Here is a 21,869-nt window from a genome sequence, read left to right as displayed (position 1 = left end):
AAACTATTGTCTTATTTGGGAGCATAAGAACAACAATGCTAAACTGGTAGAGCAAGTATCACTAACACCATTTGACAGATGAGAAAAGTGAGACTCAGATAGATAATATCAATTTTTAATATTAACAGTACTAGCCAATAGAGTGGAACTGATAAAGTTAACATCTCCTGACATCTGTTTATGTTCTATATATGCTTGTCCTAGTACTTTGCTACCTTATTTAATAGCTTAGTGGAGTATATTGAACAAAGTGTCTCTTGAAAACCTGGAATTTTCTTGTTCAAATTAAGGTACAGCCAATCTATATCCTAAAATATAAGCAAAGTAGTTCCTATTGTATCCAAGTGTCAACACTTACAGCTATTAACACTTAGAGTTTAAAAGTATCAAATTATGAACAACTTACTGTTGAGAGCTAGGACCAATGGTGATAAACCCAGTCTATATTCAAGTAATAATTTCATGTAATCACTAGTTTTAACTTCATTTTCAATTATAAAAAATGCCAGAAGTGTAACAGCATCAAATGCTTTGCGTTTTACCACTTTTTTTTATTCTGACCTCTGGTGGAATTTAAAGTAAGTATTTACTTCTCTGCTGCAGAAACATAAACAGATCATCTATAAAAGAAGTTATGGATGGCTCTGAACTCTCTAATATGGCTGTTTCCCCCACTAGAATTACCTTTTCTAATTAGATTTCACTTAAGATAATGTAAACTAATATCAATGAGAGTTTTTGTTCTCTGTACCCCAACTAAATAGTAGGAAACATAGGCCTACAGTTTTATACAAAATTTCTCCCCAAACAAACATGATGAAGGTAAGCAAAATGTGAAGTGTAACTAAGTTTATCTTCACATTTATTATAAATGAGGAAAATGAGATGGAACACAAAGGTCCTACTCAACTTAATAAAAATACAACATCCCTATTTCTCCTAAATTAACTTATATCTGCTTTAAGCTACATTGATTTGGGGGAAAAAAACCACATTTATAAATGGGCCACATGTAAGCAGAAAATTCTATTTTGCAATCTGAAGCAGTATAATGTTCACAGGTCTTGTTGGGCTCATCACTCATCCCCTTTTGCCAGAACTAACCACTGAACTTGCCCAAGTACTTCACTTTCTAAATCCTAATTTCCCAATTTGCTAATTAAAGCAATACACTTAAACATGGAATAGCAAGAATACAATTTCCACTCTTTCCATAATGAAAATCACTGAATTTTTACTGCTAGCAGAAGCATATATGATCAAGGTCAAATTAAGCACTTAAATAGTTAAGTAACAAATTAGAAGGAACACTTTACTGTAGGAAACAAAGATTAAGAAAGCATAGTCATGCTTTTCAAGAATATTTATTACCAAGCTTGGATCTACTTCTACTCCCCGGGATTCAAGGTTCTTTCGGACAGTAGTTATTTCATCACTTGCAAGATAAGCAGGGTGTTCCTCATTACATTTTAACATCTTCTCCAACTCATTCTTGGTTTCATTGTGAACGCACTTTAAAATGTTTAAAAGAAGATTATTTTTAGACGGTTCCTGGATTTGACATACGTGTAAAAACAGAGCTCCAGTTTTAATAAATACATTGCTATTGCATAATAAATGACACAGTCCCAGTAAACAAGAAAGACCATAGGATCTTGCTTACAAGCACAGAACCCAGACTTATGAGAGATGAAAAATAAAAAGAATAAAAAAGGATTAGTACTGTTTATAATATTTCATTTTTGTTAAAATGTTTTACTGTTGAAATTGAAAGCACCAGGCACTTCCTTTCTCTCTTGGCCCTAGGATAGGATTTCACTCTCAGAAAAAGTATCCTGAATATACGGGAGAGTTAAGGCCTCATATTTAAGGACTACATAACTATAGGAATTTGTAACTGTTGATATGTTTTTTTTCTGATAAATATAAAATTCAGTTTAATTTTAAACATCTTTTCATTAAAAAACACACTTCGTGTGAGGCTTCTGAAAGAGAAAACCAAACACACATACTAACACCTCCTTCCAGGCAACTCTCTGATAGCCTTCCTCTCTACACTCCCAATTATGACTTGTGTTCTCCAGTCAGCCTTGGTCTTCTTAAATTCACTTCCAGTCTCTCTAAAATTGTTCACAGTTTCTTCAACAAAGGAGGAAAATATATACACAATAGTGATGTTTGAAATGCAGAGTCTTATATGGTGTCAGACTAAGTTTATTTTTTCATTTTCAATCTTTCTTTCCCAATTGTATGGTAAAAGAGACTAGTTCAAATTCACTGATTACTTCTAAGCAAGTTACTACCACAGTATTTTGCCCCAAACTGTTATCAAGCTATGGAAACTGAGTATCTACAAAAAACTATACTTACACAACAAAATAACTGTCTTGTAAGTGGAACTACTAATTAATACATTATGAACCACTTCAGACACCTTATTATTTAATAAAGAGAAATTTTACTGTTTCCTTAAACATCTGCTATTTGGTCTGAGATAAAAAGGAAATCTCTAATTAATGTTATTCTCCAATTCTTACTATCCTGTTTCCACTTCTACCTTTCCTCAATTCTACTGCTACCGCTGCTCACCTAGTATCCAGGAGAACACTATTCCACCCTCCATTCTGACCAATACTCTCATTAGTTCAGCTTGAGACAAGATGAGAATATTTAAAAAGGAATGGACCTTTCCTGGAAACGGAGGAAAAAGTAGTATCACAAAGGCACAAAAGAGTTTCCAGAGCAAAAATTTCTCATCTTTAATAATGGATAATCTTCAGTTTCTTTTCATATTCAATCTGGTCACTCAAGAAGCAGAAGAAAGGGTTATACAGCTACCTAAAGTTGCAAAGTGAGACCTAGGGACATTTTTAACTTCTTTAAGACAGGTGTCTCATGATAACCTCCAGGTATGAGGTCTGGGAATTTTCAAGTGAGAGAAAGGTTAGTGAGAACTTGATTTAGTCTGACATGATTTTGTGTGAAGCTTCTGAAAGAGAAAACCAAACACACATACTAACACTTCCTTCCAGGTGACTCTCTGATGTCCTTCCTCTCACACTCCCAACTATGACCTGTGTTCTCCAGTCAGCCTCGGTCTTCGCATGCTACCTTGAGAGAAGGCTTTTCTCTGAAGTGTTTCCAAATTCCTCTTCTAGACTACACACCCTTGTGTTGACCTTAAAATTAATGGCTTTAAGGTCGCCATTTCTTTTAAAGGGATCCTATGGGTTCAAGTTATTGAGAAAAATAACTTATAACAAGGAGTCATTTCTCTTTGAGAATGTTTAGCCAAAGCATACTTATCACTAGTTGCTAACACTCATTCTGTCATCATTGATTGTTCTGTAGAATTTAGGCCTAATTTCACTAAGCTTTGAAGGTCAGACACCATTTTCCTTTGGTATAAGGCAGATAAACTCCAAAGCCTCTTCCTGTCTTAGTCAGAAATCTCTGATGGTTCCCCTAGAAGTTCTCTAACAGACCCTCTCCCCTCTGCCATTTGCAGAGATAACTGGTGATAACCCTTAACACAGGCACAACCCAACCACAAAACCCTTAGCTTCTCTTGAGTCTCCTAATCACACATTTTTACCACAAGTATCTTAACAAAAAAAGGGATGAGAACTACTATTTACTATTTTAAGACAAATTAAGACTCACATGTGACAGCTTATGAAATAAGAAATGTATGAAATTAGAAAATAATCTTGGTTATATAAATTAACTCCATGTCTAGAATGAAAGCAACAACATAAGAAATAAGTAAATAGGAATGATATTTGGTAATTTTTCTCAATAACTTAAAAATAGGAATTATTTGATAACTTTCTTATATTCTGTATCTCCTCAATGTTTTCATATTTTAATTTTTCTCTAATTTCATGAATTGAGGAAGAAAAGAAAGTAGATTTGAATGCCAGCTCTTTTTTTCTTCCTTACTTCATTTTTATATTTGATTTTATTATTCTATTTACATAAACATTTGAGGAATAAACATGAATTAGATAGTGGTGTAAGACTGAATGCTAGATAGGAAAAAAATGTGTAATAATAAAGAAGGAATAAAAAGGGGTAGAAGTAGGGCATGGGGACTTTAATGATTTATAAATTTTATCTATAAATTTCCCTCATTTATAAAGTCATTTATATTTGCTTTTATCATTTTGTGTTTCTGAAGTATACATTAAATGCTTCTTAAACAAATGAATTCTACAATTCTACTTCTCTCTTAAATTTTATAATTTTGTGAATGTAAGAGTAAAATAATTTGAATAAACAGAAAAATCCAAAGATAATAAGATAAAACAAAAAAGTCACTGTATCTTTCATTCTAATCTTCATTCTACATATTTGGAAATCCGTATCATTTTTATTTCTGTTCCTAAGATTAATCTTCATTTTTGCCTCAAACAGGGAATTGAAATAAAGTAATTAACCACAAAAGGATCATATTCTATCTTTTCTTTCTTTCAATAACACAGCTAACTAATTTTTTAAAAAATAATTTCTCTTGTAGCTTACTAATTCTAAAGATTCATTTTCTTTTAGAAATACTGACATAAAACACAAAATTCTTAAGATCGGCCTAGAAATATACAAAGATTATATTTTAATGACTGAATTAAAATGAGCATCACAGGACCAGAGAAATGCCTGTTTTTACCTGTTCTTGGGTCCGATTCTTCCAGTATAACCATCTCTTTTTCCAATCTGGACCAATCATGTTTTCAATTGCATTTTCAGCTAAAAAAATTTTAAAAATTTTATTAAGAATTTTATTACCAGGTAAATAATATCAGTTTTGGTTTCTTATCTATTTCTAAGTATTCTATCAATATAAAGTCAGTTGAAATAAAGAAAAAAATATAGGATTATTATGGTACATATATAATTATATATTTATAACATATGAATTGCTTATAAAGTTTCTGTAAGTGTAGTAGCAAACACTAAAATAGTCCAAATTACAGCTTTTTAGAATGAGTACATGTAAATATCATGTGTACAATTTAACATTTTCAGTTACTAAACACTTCACCAAAAAATCTCACAAATTATACTCAACTATTGTATTAATGACCAAGACCTTAAAATACTAATTTTATTTATATTAATGTCCACTGAAGTTGGATGATTCCTTCACCTTGGGAATACTTAAAACTCAAGAACCCATGTTCTTACTTACTATCTTTGAGACGAGCCTGAAGAGCCTCCTCCATAAAATAAATTGCTGCATCCCACTGCTGTTTATCAGATATGGACCGATCTTCTAAAGCATTGTGTTGAATAACCCTCTGAAATACGAGGAAAGAGAAACAGCTCTTTTGATTTATTCTTAACTCTTTATTAATCTCATTCAAATTGATAGCTTACAAATATCCAAAATATCGGCTGTATCTGAAACATAGAAGTATGTTCCTCTCATACAAGTATAGGAAGTTCTACTATCTGCCTTGTTAGTTTCCTGTTTTAAAACTCAAAAGTTTTCTTGCCTTAATGATATAATGTGACCATCTCTAAGATAAAGAGCAGCACATTACAATTGTAATTAAATAAAATCGAAAATCAAGAACCCTAGTATCCAGGAGTTAATAATACAGATCATCTCTTCCTTTCCTTTTTGCCATATGACCTACTGGCATTTCAAAAAAGAGGGAATAAAGAAATTGTAACCAACATCTCACTGTCAAAGCAATGAAATATCTAACGGAAAAAAATTTTAAGGGCTAAACAATCGCAAACAGATGTTATTTGTTGAAACAAAATTGGTTTCCAATTTTTACTATTTTGAATGAAAATGGCACCATTCTCTCAGAAAGCCAGTCTTGAAATCATTTAACAAGAATGAACATGCTTTTTAAGTGAGAATATAAACATTTCTTCAAAGCAAAATTATAGTTACATCCAGCCCACAGTGAGACATTTATTTTCCCAGAAAACTGCTCATCTTGTTCAATAGTGCCTTTCCTGTCTAAGCAGAACAGGTGCTTAATAAGGTTTAAGTATAGTGATGAGAACATTCTAATGATTTATCAGAGAGTGGAGGTCAGAAACCAGACTTTGGAGTTAGAGCAGGGCTTGTATCTCAGTGTTGTCAATGACAATAACAGGACTATTTAATAACTAAGAAAAATATCGCTTACAAAATAACTAACAGAGTTCCTGGTACTCCTTGTAAGTCTTCAATACAGAATAATTAGTTTAATGGTTGTAGAAGCATAATATTTTATGACTTGAATCCACTGAAAACCAGTGCACCTAATTCCTTTCATTATGCCACAAAGGAGCAAATGAAAAGCAGTGATCTGTAGTTGAGATGCACGCAATGGTTAGTAGATGACAATTAGTGGACATTTATAGAAGTCTGCTTAGTCTGCTGAAAAGTTTGATTTTTTTTTCCTAAAAATAATCAAGAAAGAAATAGCAAGGGATGATTCTAGAAGGACAATGAAATGTCAAAGGGCTGATTACAGATTATAAATCCACTTTTCCCCTTCATTTTTAAAAAATTCAGAATCTAATTTAAATAATCAAATAAAAGTAGTTGCCCACAAAAGAGAATCAGTTTGAAAAATTATATAAAATGGAGGCCGACACTTTAATATACAAATGACATACCAGGCTGTCCTCTGCAAAATCATTCCACTTGTGGCGTTTAATACTTTCTTCCTTAACAGCCTCTTTAAGCTTATCAAATATGTCATCATGTTCTTTTCCTTTTGGTTCTGTCATGAAGCGGGAAAACTCTTGTTGTAGAGTCTCCCAAGCAACCTGGAATTATTTGAAAGAAAAAAGCTGTAATTACACTACATACTCTTATTTAATGTATGACATGAAATATAATACATGAATTCAAGCCAAACTGACATATTGGGTTATCAGAAACTACATTTATATGAAGTTTAAAAGGAAAAAAAAAAAAAAGAAGAAAAGGCAGCAAGTACAAACAAACTCTGTTCTAGAGCTCTCACATGGGTACCAACCAGTGAGAAAGATCTGGCTTCCTGACATTTTCCCTAGAGACAGAGTGTTTAAAACTAAAAACAAAAAATTAGTTGGCAACATTTAAAATTTTTCATTTCCAGGTCCTTCTGAACTATCTAGCAACACTGGACCCATATTCCTATATAACTTCACCTGTTGGAGCTCCCCTCTTTGGATAAAGCAAACAGTTTAGTTCATCATCAGACTCAGTTTACTATTTATTTCATCTTGTGTAACAGCTGAGTTTGCGTGTTTGCTTGTTCCTCCTACACCATCGTACATTTAAAATTTCTGAATGACTTGGACTACTTCACATCTTGCCTTTAAGCAAATATAGAAATAAATGTATTACTACTTTCTAACATTATTACTACTTTCTAACATTGAGCATTACCCAGCTTATATTAGAGATAACTTCTAATTATCTGAATAATGAAAGGGAAAGTGGTAACAGAATTAAGAACTCAATCTACTTAAGATTAATGCTGTATTTTTTAATTTAGCCTTTTTCATTTTAAACACAAATTACAATGTAAAGAAAAGATGACTATCCAAGAATACACTGGCTGCCATTAAATTGGATGTTTTCTGACTTTCATCAGGTTCTACCACACTCAGTCCTGAGGATGAAGCAGCAGGAAAGTCATTGCCCTCTTATGAACACTTCTGCTTGAACATTGGGTTATGAAAATATCCTATGATAGACAGAGCCCAGAAAAGGTCAGGGCCAGCAGCGAAGGGAGCTAGTGAAATGGTGGCAGAATCTCTTGAACTACTTTTGGGGTTAATGTGTTGACAACAGATCAGGGGTTGACAACATTCAGCTTAGGCAAAGAGACTGTAATAGTTGTTAGAAAAAGAACCCTGAGGAAACTGAGCAAGGAGGTAAAGAGGTTAGAACTGGAGCAGGACAGGAAAGATGTGATACACTGTAACAGTGGTGGCATTTTGTTTCTAAGGTAGATATGAAAAACAGTAAATTTTAGCATTTATTCTAATTTTGTGGACAACCTCACCCAGGAGCACAGAGCATACTGACTCTCAGCTGGAACAACCATTCATAGGTTAACAGCAGGGCAGATCAACTCGGATGATGATCATGATCATCATAACAGCTGCTGGCATTTACTGAGTAGCTACTAAAATACAGCTGGTCATGTATTTTACATGTATTGACTCATTTACTCCTTAAAACAATCTATAAGGTGGGCCTCCTGGTGGCGCAAGGGGTTAAGCACAGCACTATGAAGCTATCCGCAGCCTCTGCAGCACAAGTTAGATCCCCGGACAGGGAGCTACCTACATGGTGCAACAGACCTCTCTTGTCGCCCCCGCTGCTCCTCTCAGCAGTGTATTTCAGTTAGTCTGCCTGTTCTGTTCCCTACTCTGTCTCTGGTGAATCCTCTCACCTCCTGCACTCTGACCTGTACCCCAGTTCTTGTATGCATAAATAAATAAATCTTAAAAAAAAAAATCTATAAGGCAAGCAACACTATTATCTTTAACTTACAGATGAGGAAACAGAAAGGTTTAAAATCTAGCCCAGAGACCATACAGTTACTAAATGGATAACAGAAGTCAAGACACATGGATAACAGAAATGGATTCTTTCAGGTATGTTCTAATCTTTTGTCAAGACCCAAATGTAAGGAAATGATTATTTAGGTATAATTGAATCCTGCATAAAATCAATAAATGAAATGTTTCATTCATTAGACATTTCCTTAGGGAATCTCTATCCACAAAAGAAGTTAAAAACATTTCACACTCAAGCAAAGTCAGCTGGTTTTGATAAATGCTCTCTGAAAGAACCAATGCCCTCAGACTGACATCCTACCAATTAGTACATTTTGGAACAGTGGTAACTGTAGCAGCATTAAGGTTAGTCCCAACATAAAGACTAGGAATAAAGAATAAATGGAGTATAAAGACTAAAAAAGAAGACAGTGCTGTAATGGGACTAAAACCTTAAATTCAGAGCTCCTACTCCTTTTCAGATAATGCTTCTTACCCATTTAATTAAATTATATCCTAACCTCTACTGCTTTATTAGGAAGCTGTTTATCAGTCCACTGTTTAAGCTTGATGTCCACTGTAGTATTAAAAGTCCCTGAGTTCATGGTCTGTGCAGCTGGAAGGTAGATGTTTTCAATCACATGACTTGACACTCTTTCCCACAAAGATTGTTGAAGTATTTCCTCCCTGAAATTAAAAAAATTAGTTTTTAAAAGTTTTACCGAAGTATCATTAACTGATAATAAACTGTACATATTTAAAGTTTTGATATACATACACACCTGTGCATCACTGCAATTGAGGTAATAAACATATCCATCATTACCCCAAATTCTAACAACTGGATCTGTTTTCTATCACCACAACAGTTTATATTTCCAGAATTTTATATAAGTGTAATTATACAGCATGCACTCTTCTTCTGATTCTTTCACTCAGAATAATTAAGACTCATCCATGCTATTGTGTATATAATATTTCACTTAAATTTTTTTTTTTTTTTTTTTTTGCTGGCTGAATAGCGATCCATTGCTAGACATTTGGGTTATTTCTGGTAGCTGACTCTTACAAGTAAAGTTGTTATCATGTACAAGTCTTTGCCTGAACTTATGTTTTTGCTCCCCTTGGAAAATACATAGGAGTGAGATGTTTGGATCATATGGTCATTGTACATTCAGCTTTTTAAGTTACTATCAAACTGTTTTCTTAATAGTTGACCCATTCCTACCAGCAGAGTATGAGAATTCTATATCCTGTGCATCTTGCCAGCACATGGTATGGTTAGTCATTTAAATTTTAATCATTTTAAGTTTTAAGTGGTAACACATTGTGGATTCAATTTGTGTTTGCCTAATGACTAATAATTGGTAGCATCTTTTCATGTTCCTCATAAACCTCTAATAGCCAGATGTCTGACTTCTCTCCTTTGCCCTCTCAGTCTGACAATACAGATTTCTTGTCCCTTCAAAATTCCCTTTGGTAACCTGTGTTAGATAAATTAGATTTAATCCATTTCAAAGCTCATGTAGATATATTCTGATTTCACGCTTGCTCTGACCAAACAAAACTACCTATTCCATTTGATTTCAGAAATAGAGGTATCATATTTTTCTCCCATAAAAAGCACTATAGTTTACAGTCACTTTTTAAGTACATAACATATAACCTAGTAAAATAAGTAGTAGTATATTCATTCTGCATGTGTGTATGTATATATATGCATATATATATTGGGTGTACATACACATATCCATTTCTTGCAACTTCAAAAGCTACTTGGCTTACAGAAAGCCATAGGATTGGCTGAAAATACAAATAACAAAGATAAGTCGTGTTGTGTATATACCTGATTAATCAATTAGTAAGTATAGGTAAAACCTGTATTCTTTTGTGGCTAAGGAGAAGAAATTAAAAATAAGCAAATTTTGACTACCCGAAGAGAGAAAAGGGTTTGCTACTGAGAAACAAAGGGCACTGAGATGGAGAAACTAGAGATACTACAATCAAACTTAAGGACTAGACACTGTTATCTAGGTTCAATTTTGGTAATTTTCAACTAGTACACAGACTGCATTAGAAACATAAACTGAGCACAAGGAATTTGTTAATTAAAACGACTGCAAAAATTTCAAAGCCATTTATACATATCTTGAGGTACAAAGAGCCTATTTTGGTTACAGTGCCCCATTCCAACAGGCTATGCCAAAATTTACATAAAACATAAGATTATCTGCCTTAAAAGAGACTTGCATGAGTGCTTTTCAAAAGGATGCATTTACTTCCTACTAGAAAAGAAATCTCAAAATAGGCTTCTATTTGAAATGTGATTTGTACACAGTATACTTGGTACATAGTACAAGAAGTACCAATTGTTCCTCCTGAGAAATGAGAATGTCTTCCTTTACAAATCCTTTTTTTCTATAGTTTTGATCTCTACAATTAATGCAACATCAGCAACTGTTCTGACAAGACTGATATTTACCTAAACACAATTTGATAAAATTTGTCTGAATGATTTTATAGAAACCAAAATTATGAATTTACTAAGTATAAGGTAAAGAAATGCCAAAGACAATCAAGATTTAAAAAGGCATGGAGAGAGTTATTTTTTAGAATGTCTCTTCAGCAAGATACTTGGTAAATCCATAATACAATACATAATTGGTTAAAAAACAGTGGGTAAATTTTGTAAAATAACCTATTTTTATCTTTTTGCCATACTGTTTTTGTAGGATGAGCCCAGGCCACAATGTCATTGCTTTATCAATCTATATTTTATTACTTTATAATAATTCACAGTCAAATTACTGAATAAAGGTCAAATACTCACCAATGTTTTGGTGTAACCTGGCTCAGACTGATAACTTCATCGAGGATTTCATTTTTAGCTTTTTCAAATAGTTCATTCTAGGCAATATAGATAGAAGGAAAATGAGATTTTCATTCAATAGTCAATTTTCCCTGTCACAATTTTCAGAGCTAATTATAAGGAAGGCCTCTGACTGGCGGAGAAGGTTGAGCCTAAGTTTGAAGCATGCATGACCAGCAAATAATATTTTTCCTTTTACTTTTTTTTGAGGAATGCCAACATCCAGATAAAAACAAAGAAATCTATAAAATGTCTACCTTATTCACTCAATCCTGAATGCAGTTTTTCACATGGTATTTGTTCACATACGATTTTCACATAACGAAAGCTACATGATAACATCAATTCATATTAACTTATTAGAGTGTTGTGTTTTTGCAACTGATGACATTTAAAATAAAGGAAAAGCCATATTTATTTATTTATTTTTTTTTAAACTATTTATTTTTTTTTAATAGAGGCATGTTTTATTTATTTATTTATTCATTTGTTTGTTTTTGTTTATACATGCACTGGGTACAGTCAGAAGCACGGGAGGGTGAGAGAATTCACCAGAGCCAGAGCGGGGAGCAGAGCAGGCAGAAGGACCGAAGTACACTGCTGAGGGGAGCAGTGGGCGGCAGGAGAGGTCTGCGCGCCATGTGGGACCCTCCTCCGGTGGCCAGGGAGCAGCCGGGGATCGAACCGGCGCTGCAGAGGCTGCTGGCAGCTTCGCAACCCAGCGCTCAACCGCTGCGCCACCGGGGAGGCCCGGAAAAGCCATATTTAGATTCATTAGACAAGTATATTTTCCACAGCAGATGTTGAAAGGTAAAAAGTTGATATACAATAAAACATTTTACACACTTCTTTTGACATACTATGTTTCCTAGTTATTTTTTATATTTTGTAATAATTTAAAATGTTTTAGATAACTGCTCCTGGAAAAGTATTTGCAGCTTTAAACTAGTAGTTATGGCTAAAATCAAAGTGGTTTAGCTTATCAAACTGTTCTCATCAACATATACTTCTTTAGAACACAATATTATCAATAAATTAGGTATAGACAAAGCACTGAAATATATAAACATTACCCGGTCAAGTTCTCTCAGGCGAGGATAATTATTCTTCCATTCAGTTTCAAGGTTAAAACGTGTTGCTATGAAAGAAAGAGAAATGTTTTATTCTCCTTCTTTCCAGAAGTAGGGGTTAGAGGTTATATCATATCTTCTGTACTAACTAAACCGGATAGTTCACTTACGGCTTCTGATTATTCTGGGCTTTCAATATCTCTGAATTTGATTATTGCATCAGCTTTCTAAACTACTTGATTTTAGTTTCTCCATTTTTTTAATCCACAAAATTCACAACTGCTGCAGTGTGGTCCAGCTGCTAAGAGCTAGATCTTGGGGTAGTACCACCAATCTGTAGTCTATTATCTGTTGCTGTATGACTTGGGTAAATTAGTCTGCCTCAGTTTCCTTTGTAAAATGGGGATACTAGCAACCACCACAATAATAATAATACTTACAAGGCTGCTAAGGGACTAAATGGGATTAACAGGTAGAGTTTCCAAATAGGAAAAGGGAAGGAAGGTATATCTTCATCAAAGAAACTATGAAAACAAAGCCATGGAACAAGAAACTGGGGTTCAGAAAAGAGTGCAATAAAGCTGAAGCACAGAGGCTGTGCTGCCCAACACCATTCCTCTCCTTCCCCTAAAGAGAAGGGAATATGAGTCCTCTGTAGTTTATTAAGTTCTTTCTTCCAAATATTATGACAAACTTTTTATCTGTCCAAATTTTGCAAAGTGCTCCACGTGGTATTTCCTCAGAAAGGAGAGCACTGTTTTTATACAACAAGAAAAGATTTTTATTTTTTCCATTTTCCACAAACTAATAGTAAGTGAATGAATAATGAACTGTTAGAGAAAAGGAGTAAGAAGTTCATGTATGCCAAAACTGACCATTAATGAAATGTTTAAATTTTGTCTGCTTAGTTTAAAATTTACCTTTGAAACTATCAGCCTGTTGTTCAACTGACTCTCGTACCATTTTCCAGAAGCAGTCTGACACAGCAAGGCTTAAATTTCTTGTAGTCACTTGGTGTGCCTTTAGCATGCTTGTTCTATAAAAAAACCAAGAGTTAAAGTAAATCAAAATGGCAAAAAAGACAATAATATTATCATTAGCATGAGAATAATATTATCACTAGTGTGCTTGTTATGAGAATATTTACTTACTCATTTTATAACAGCACTGTCCAGTAAAACTATGTGATGAAGAAAATGTGTTTGGGTTACCCATTATTGTAACTACCAGTCACATGGGGTTTTGAGTCCCTGAGGTATATAGCTAGTGTGTCTAAGGAGATGAACTTTTAATTTTATTTAATATTAATTAATTTAATTATACGAGGCTAGTGAGCACGATATTAGACAGGACAGTTGTACACATTTTGCAGCTTCCTCCCTTCCCAATAGACAATAAGCAAAACTGCAAACTATCTTGACTTACTATATTGTCAGAGGGAAACACACTTTTTTCTATTTCAGGAAACTCTCTACATACAAAGTTTTGGCATAATTCAGTTGCTCTTTTACTTTTTTGTCAATACCTTATTTTTTTGTTAATTTCTGTGAATATCTGTTTACTTCTTTGATCCATACCCTTATTTCAACTTGTAAGAGAAAAGTGTACACATATTTAAAAATTCAGTGTTGAGTTTTAAAAGTCACTTTATTAGTAAAACTACTTAAGAGGTGTCTGTGTTATCTTTCAGGGCCCACATCCCAAGGGACTGGTTATGCCAGTATCTATTGTCCTAAGAGATGTCCTGCTCCCAAGGCCTAAGGACTCACTCGTTAGATACAGATCACTATTTGGGAAAAGTTCTGGAAATTCAATGTTAAACTAAAAGCTATAAAACAAATTGTAAGTGAAACCAGCTTGAGTTAAGCTACTCTAACCATAAGTAAAATCTTTCAGTATTTAAACAATATACCTACTTTAGTAGTTTTGAATTCTGAAAAAATTCTTCTTCATACTCTTTTATGGCTTCTATGCTTTCAGAGCTGTTTCCTAGGGAAAGATGATGGCAAAGTTTTCATCTTTATTATGTGATAACACAAAAACCAAAAGTAAATAATAATAATCCATCTTTGCATACCTTTTCCTGTTACAACAGCAAAATAACCTAGAGCTTTCATTGGGAAGAGCTTTCCTTCAATTATCTGCTGAATCTATTTTTTAAAAAGTAGAAAACAATAAATGTAAGATACAGGTATACATAATTTCAAAAAACATAAATATAATGCAGAAAACAATTTAGTGATACATATGTATCTGTTTAGTTAAATATATAAATCTGTACAAAAACATTAAAATGCTTAATTGCTATTTGAGAAAAGATACATTTAATTTTACTATACTGAACAATGTTTTTTAAAACAGGCGTACCAAAATGAAAACTTGGAATGATGTATAGAGCTTTGGAGTCAGGTTTTAGTCTGAATTTCTACTCTGCTATTTACTAGCTATGTGGTCTTAAGAAAGCACCTAATTAAAAAAAAAAGTTGTTGTTTGATAAGATGGATGATGTAGTGCTTGACACAGTGCCACACAAGTAGACACTCAGTGGGAACTATTATTATCATTTCCCCATATTCTTTAAATTCACTTGGCCACTGAACAACATGGGTTTGAACTGCATGAGTACACTTCAACATGGATTTTGTTTCCTATCTATTTTCTGTATTTATAGAGTCAATCAATAATGCACATCAGTTGGTTGAATCTATAGATATGGAACCTGCAGATATGGAAGGGTGACTATAAGGGACTTGAGCATCCAGATTTTGGTATGGTATGGGGGCTGAAGGGTGGGGGGGAAATTGGTGTCTCCAACCACCCTCTTGTTCAAGGGTCATCTGAACCTAAATTCTCTCCAAGTGAATTCGTTTTTTCACTTCTATCTCTCTAATATTTGGATCATCTATATTAAAGTAAAAATCCTTTTTAAACATAATAAAAACTACAAACTCTGTCCAGAAAAAATGCACATTTGTTGAGAGATCGATCAACCACACACAATATAAGGAATCTGTTCAGATTAATACTGTAAGTTACAGCCTCCCAAAAATGCTCAATGTTTGGTACACAAAAGAATTAAAATAAGCCTCAATTGCATTTCAAAAATAATACTCATTATCTAGAGAAGAGTGGAAAAAAATGAAAGGAATTAAGGGAGATGAAGTCACAAATCCTCATTTCTCCCCTTCTCTATTTCAGGACCAACCAATCCACAGCCTTAAAAATAAGACAAAGTGAAGGTAAATGGGGCTGTGTAGAAAGGAGTTAATATATAAGGCTTGAGAATGCTATCTTTAAGAAAAGGCTTGCTTGTCCCCTGCTGGCATCTGGGAACTGGTAAACAATTTCCTACATTGACATAAAACTTCCCGAAACAACAGTGCTCCTTATGCAAGCAATGTAGTATATGCTGACCATCTGTTTTCCTTTTGGGCATCTGGAATTTTGATACTTGAGGTGCCTATATGACCAGTTCCAAATAAAATCTTTAGGTGCTAGGTGTCTAATGAATAGCTTGCTGCTGCAGGGATTACAAGTCCTGTGTGACTATACTAAGAGAGCACCTGGGACACTGCCGTCTGGTTTCCACCACACTTCAGCTCTTGAAACCTTCCCCTCTCTGATGTTGCTTTGTATTCCATCATTGTATTAAATCTTAGGTGCAAGTATGATTTTATGCTGAGTTTGGGTGAGTTCTTTTAGTGGGTCACTGAACACAGGGGTGGTCTGTCTTGGAAATTCCTAACACAGAAGGTCTCAGGAAGTATCAGGGAAGAAGGAGAAATCTCTTAAGTAGCACAAAGGATAGGTATTTACAGTCTGAAGTTGCTCTATGCGGAATAGTCAGTAATTTCAGAAGACAACCATCACGCATATAACACTTGTGCCAAGCACTATTTCAACCACTTTACAAGTATGACACTCATTAAACCTTCACAATCTATGAGACAGTCTCATTAAGAGCTTTATTATCAACACATGAGGGAGTCAAACGCACTGGAAAGTTAAATAACTTGCTTAAGGTTACATAGCTGGCCAATGGCAGATAGAGCCAGGATTTGAAACCAAGCAATCTGATGGCAAATTTTGTACTCTTAATGACTACTTTATGCCTTTATAATTACATAAACAGCATGCCTTAAGGGAAGATCTAATAGGACTTACACAATGGTACCTTGAAAGAAAATTCTTTCCTGTTTCTGAAAGGGACACTAAATTCACAGAATTTCAGAAATGGAAAATGACCCCTAGAGATCAACTGACTAATAGGTTGGACTGTGCACTGAGTGGTATTTGCCCAAGGACACAGTCAATTAGTGGAGGAGCATGAATAAGACTGTTGAGGCCTGACACCCAATATAGTACCTTCTCTATTATAAAAATCAGTTATATTATATAGTCTGATGAGTTAGTAAAGGTAATGTTTCGGGGTGGGGGGGAAGGCATAAATAAACTTCAAAAGGAATTTATATTGTCATTAGTTTTAACACTAATTTATGAACATCAGCTAAAAGTAAAATCAAAGAAATACCACAAATAAGCTTAATGACTATGTGCTGGCATAAAAATTATTTAAATTAGAATAAACAATATAGCAATCCTGAATATTTCTGAAGCAAACTAATGATAATTTTACTTATAAGCTCAAAGCTTAATATACTATCACTTTCACTTTCCAATCTTTTGTTTTAAATGAGAATGAAGAAAATCTCGATACTACTCTCTAATAAAGTATTCTGTGAGGAATTTTTTTTTGAAACTACAATGACTATCATCTTTCACAATAAAAACTTGCCCTCACCCTGCTTGGACTAGCCACGTTTTTCTCTGCGAGGTCTACTTTGGTCAAAACAAAGATGGTCCTTCTGCCATGAGGATCCATTTGACTGACCAAGTCTGTAACAATACTGCGTTCAGCATCAACAGAGCCATCTGGAAAAAAGTGAAAAATGACACTGTAATAATTGTGAAGTGGATTTGAAAAATTTCCACATGCCCTGGTGTCTACCAGGCAAGAAAAGTTTTCTTAATATATTTATCTTAGTTATGAAAATAAATTCTAGCCAATAAAAATTTCTAAGATGCCTGTAGTGAAATTTACTAAAATATTCCCAATTTCAATTCTAGTTACTAATAAAATGAAAGAACAACTAGGAGATGGCAAAACAAATTTATCTTGTATGTTTATATAACATGCATATTTAAAGCAAGGCTTGGATTGCTAAGGAAGCATAATAGCGTGATTCAAATTTTTTGAAAAGATTTACCTTGAATACATAGTATGATGGCATTTGGATTCTGCATATAAGCTTTGCTGATACTGAAAATAGTTTCTTTTGTGTCAGGAGCCATGCCAGATGTCACAGTCTTGAAGAAGAAGGTTTTAAGTCATTATAAATGTTTTCCACAGTAAGAATAAGATCAAATACATGCTTTGTATATACACTTACATTAATCACACCTGGTAAGTCAACAAGTACCATCCTCTGCAGTCCAGGGCCTTTTACATTTAATGATATGGTCTACTCAAAAACAACAAAACACAAACAAAATTTTTTTTGGACCAATCTGTTAGGAAACTTCTGGGAATACATAGTCTGAAAATTCTATGACTCATCCATTCAGATATGTGCTCAGAAAAAGTTATTATTTCCCTGATCTTAAATATAATTAATGTAGAAAATTATACACAAAATGATACATTATTTGGAACATTAAAAAAATTATGTATTGGGGCCTCCCTGGTGGCGCAAGGGGTTGAGATGCAACTGTGAAGCTGTCCGCGGCTAGGGAGCAACCCACATGGCGCAGACCTCTCCTGGCTCGCCTGCTGCTCCCCTCAGCAGTGTATTTCACTCAGTCTGCCTGTTCTGCTCCCCACTCTGTCTCTGGTGAGTCCTCTTACCCCCCGCACCTCTGGCTGGTACCCAGTTCTTATATGAATAGGTGAATGGATCTTTAAAAAAAAAAATTATGTATCTTAAAACAGCTGAAATCTTAACATTGATGCCAGTATCATGATATATTTCCAATCATAAACAATGGATTGCCATAAAACACTGTTGAAATGAATGGCAAGGCTTACCTCAGGGCTCACAGTACAGCCTTCTTTCACATTTTTCCTCATTCGGAGTTCTATTTCATGTCTTAATGCTGCAAGCTGTTAATGGAAAACAACAAAATCCCAAGAAAATGTGCAGTTAACAAATATTACATTTAACTGTCTTAAAAGCTCACATGGGTTATAACGTTTGTTCACATGGAGCTCATAAGATTTCTACTTACATCTTCCTCTTTGTTAAGATCAAACTCTCGAGAACTATCTTTAAACAATGCGACATGATGAGGACCTTCACTCAGAGTTACCTGAAATTAATAGAAAGTTGAGACACAGATTTATAATTCAAATTAATTCCCAGGGTCTAGACAGGCTCATAGCATTGCACAAATCCAGCGATCCTTTACACTGCACACCAGGAACATCCCCAGGGATGTCACTATGGTGAAGCAGAGACCATAGATTTCTCAATAGTGTTCACAAATGTCTGTTAAGCTGATTTCCCAAAAGGACATTTTGCTACTTTATAGTTTTCATGGTCTAAAATGTTACTGCCCCAGGGGTCTCCCTGGTGGCACAAGGGTTAAGAAGCAACCTATGAAACTGTCTGCAGCCACTGCAGCACGAGTTCGATCCTCGGCCGGCCACGGAGCAACCCACATGGCACAGCTGACCTCTCCTGACTTGCCCGCTGCTCCCCTCAGCAGTGTACTTTGGTCAGTCTACCTGTTCTGTTACCCACTCTGTCTCTGGTGAGTCCTCTCACCACCCCCAAACCTCTGGCCGGTACCCCAGCTCTTGTATTCATAAATAAATAAATCTTTAAAAAAAAAAGTAAAATGTTTCTGCCCCTCTCATTTCCCAGACAACGTCATACAAAATACTGAGCACAAAACCATCAGTGAAAAACCTGAAAAAACCAAAAGAAAATCCTTGCATTTAACTTCAAAGGTAAATTTAGGTAAAGGACAATTCACTTACTGAACATCTATTTATTAAGAGTATTATGGGTAGAGGGGAAATAAAGAATTAACTGTTTCAGATCTTACAACATCTTGGGAGAACTATACACAGACATAAAACATGACACTGTAGCAAAACCTAGGCTATTACAGAGAGAGTTGCTGACTCTGGGAGAGCTAAGGCAGCCTTTATACCAGGAGTGACTTAAGGCCCATACACTCTCAAACAGCTTACATATAACATAGTGGTTTCATGAGAACTTCACAACTTCATATTCTGTAACTTTTTAAGCTTCTCTATAATTATTTGATTTCACTTTAAAAACACAATTCCTTCTACTCAGATTAGATAAATAGGCGAGGCAATAAACAGAATGCAAAGCCACCATGGCAGCTTGGACTGGGTTCAAAAACCCAATGGGTTCTGGAGGGAGATTCTTGCAGCTATTTATAGTGCTCATTTGTAAACACCCTTCAGCAAGACCAAAATTCTTGATGTTCATCTCTAAACCACTTTAAACCAGACTTCCCCATGCAAACTATTAATACATCTTCAATTTTCTCAAGCCGAAAACCTCAGTCATCCTGACAAGTGCTTTCCTCCACGTCAAATCTGTCAGTAAATGTTGTACAATACAACCATTTCTTATCTTCGTCACAGCTACCTTCCTGGCCCAAGTATCATTTGGATATTCTACTAGCCTCCCCCAGCAACCTGTTTCTACCCATCTTGTCTATATTTACTTTCATTACAGCGGTCAATTAGCCTTTTAAAAAATAATACTGGGGGCCTCCCTGGTGGCCCAGTGGTTGAGCGCTGGGCTGCAAAGCTGCCCACAGCCTCTGCAGTGCCAGTTTGATCCCCAGCTGCAGGGTGAGGGTCCCACATGGCGCAGCCGACCTCTCCTGCCACACCCACTGTTCTCCTCAGCAGTGTATTTCATCAGTCTGCCTGTTCTGCTCCTGGCTCTGTCTCTGGTGAATTCTCTCACCCTCCTGTGCTTCTGACTGTACCCAGTGCTTTATAAATAAATAAATAAATCTTAAAAAAAAAAATAATACTGATACTCTGCACAAATTCCTACAATAACTGCCCATTTTATTCAAAATAAAAACCAAAGTCTACAAAATGACTTACAAAGCCCTAATGAGCTATTTCTCCTGCCCCTGAGGTGAATGGGGTGGCGATCATGTTCAGGAAACAATGGGCTCTACACTAATTTCCTCTCTGCATTGAACACTCTTGCACTATCCATATAACCCCCCTTGCTTTCTGCAAGTTGTGGTTCAAATGTCACCGTTTCAACATAGTCTACTAACTCTACCACTCCCATCTCCCTTGTCTGGCTCCACTTTTTCTTTTTTTGCACAAAACTTAGGACAAATTCTATGTAATTTATTACTTTATTCCCCTTACTATGTATTGCCTCTCTACTAGAACAAATCCTCCATTCTGACAAGATCTCTGTTTTGTTTAACACACTGCCAGAACAGTGCTGGCAGGTAGGGCACATTCAACAAATGTCTGCAGAGTGAAAGACTCAGTATTCACACACTTTGTACCTGTGACCGCAAGTGGACTGTCAGAGTCAAATGTGAACAGAAAGTTGAGTCCTAGTCTCTTTCACCTCAACAATTCTGCTCTTGCAACTGCTCCCTCTCTTGCATCATCATTTTTTTCCCTCCAGTGATTGTTACAATCAGCATATAAATAGCTTTAAAACATTTCCTTGACCAAACATATGTAACATGTTATTGTTCCATTTCTCTACTATTTTTATAGCAGAAGTAGAAAATATCCCTATTTATTGATTTCACTTAAAATACTCTCATTTTTAGCCTCTTTCTTAATAAGAATAAATGCCAAAGGGGTAATAATGGCTCAGTCTAGCGTGACCTCTAGCCGAGATGTCTCCTCGGGATACCAATTTTCACCTTCTTCACTCAGCTCCTGCCACACAGGTCTCCTGTCTGTGCCTCCTACTGATTTCCATTCTAGGAACAAATCCAAATACTACATATTGATTCTTTCTTGGGTTAAAATTCTTTACTTCAACACAACAAATGAATTTCATCCAAGCAGCCCCTTTCCAGATGGCTTATTTTCTTACCTTAACTGGAGAACGAGTCATCATCTCCCCAGATCCTCGAGGGAATATTCGTGCTTGAGCAATCATTTCCAACACACTAGTTTTTCCAGCACTCTGATCTCCAACCACAACAACCTTACAACAAAGTAAGTAACATTTATTCACATTTTTAATAGCAACTTAAATAATTTGTAATGTTGCTGAGATTTATTAGTCTTTTAAAATATCTACAGTTACATGATTTTTAAAATAGTCCATGAAAAAATGATGGGTGATACATGTATGAATATTGAAAATATAGAAAGCAAAACATTAGTT

The 21,869-nt window shown here is 34.9% G+C and overlaps 1 protein-coding gene across 4 annotated transcripts in view; it reads right to left on the bottom strand.

Annotated features, from left to right (window-relative positions):
- Positions 1-21,869, bottom strand: part of OPA1 (OPA1 mitochondrial dynamin like GTPase) — an 83,108-nt gene that overhangs the window by 24,908 nt on the left and 36,331 nt on the right. For all 4 annotated transcript variants that reach the window (XM_037525299.2, XM_037525301.2, XM_037525300.2 and 1 more), the window contains 16 exons: positions 21,573-21,686; positions 18,727-18,807; positions 18,527-18,601; positions 17,892-17,963; positions 17,709-17,808; positions 17,243-17,373; positions 14,519-14,591; positions 14,358-14,430; positions 13,362-13,477; positions 12,445-12,509; positions 11,333-11,409; positions 9,024-9,189; positions 6,622-6,774; positions 5,189-5,297; positions 4,667-4,746; positions 1,372-1,512 (listed from right to left, as the gene is read on the bottom strand). In XM_037525299.2, the coding sequence (XP_037381196.1) occupies positions 1,372-1,512; positions 4,667-4,746; positions 5,189-5,297; positions 6,622-6,774; positions 9,024-9,189; positions 11,333-11,409; positions 12,445-12,509; positions 13,362-13,477; positions 14,358-14,430; positions 14,519-14,591; positions 17,243-17,373; positions 17,709-17,808; positions 17,892-17,963; positions 18,527-18,601; positions 18,727-18,807; positions 21,573-21,686 (1,626 nt within the window). The remainder of the gene's footprint in view (positions 1-1,371; positions 1,513-4,666; positions 4,747-5,188; positions 5,298-6,621; positions 6,775-9,023; positions 9,190-11,332; positions 11,410-12,444; positions 12,510-13,361; positions 13,478-14,357; positions 14,431-14,518; positions 14,592-17,242; positions 17,374-17,708; positions 17,809-17,891; positions 17,964-18,526; positions 18,602-18,726; positions 18,808-21,572; positions 21,687-21,869) is intronic.

This window comes from Talpa occidentalis, unplaced genomic scaffold (assembly GCF_014898055.3).
Source record: "Talpa occidentalis isolate TD23 unplaced genomic scaffold, MPIMG_talOcc4v2.1 talOcc4.4, whole genome shotgun sequence".
Lineage (NCBI taxonomy): Eukaryota > Metazoa > Chordata > Mammalia > Eulipotyphla > Talpidae > Talpa > Talpa occidentalis.
The sequence above is the reverse complement of the archived record's forward strand: the minus strand, read 5'-3'. Positions and strand labels throughout refer to the sequence as shown.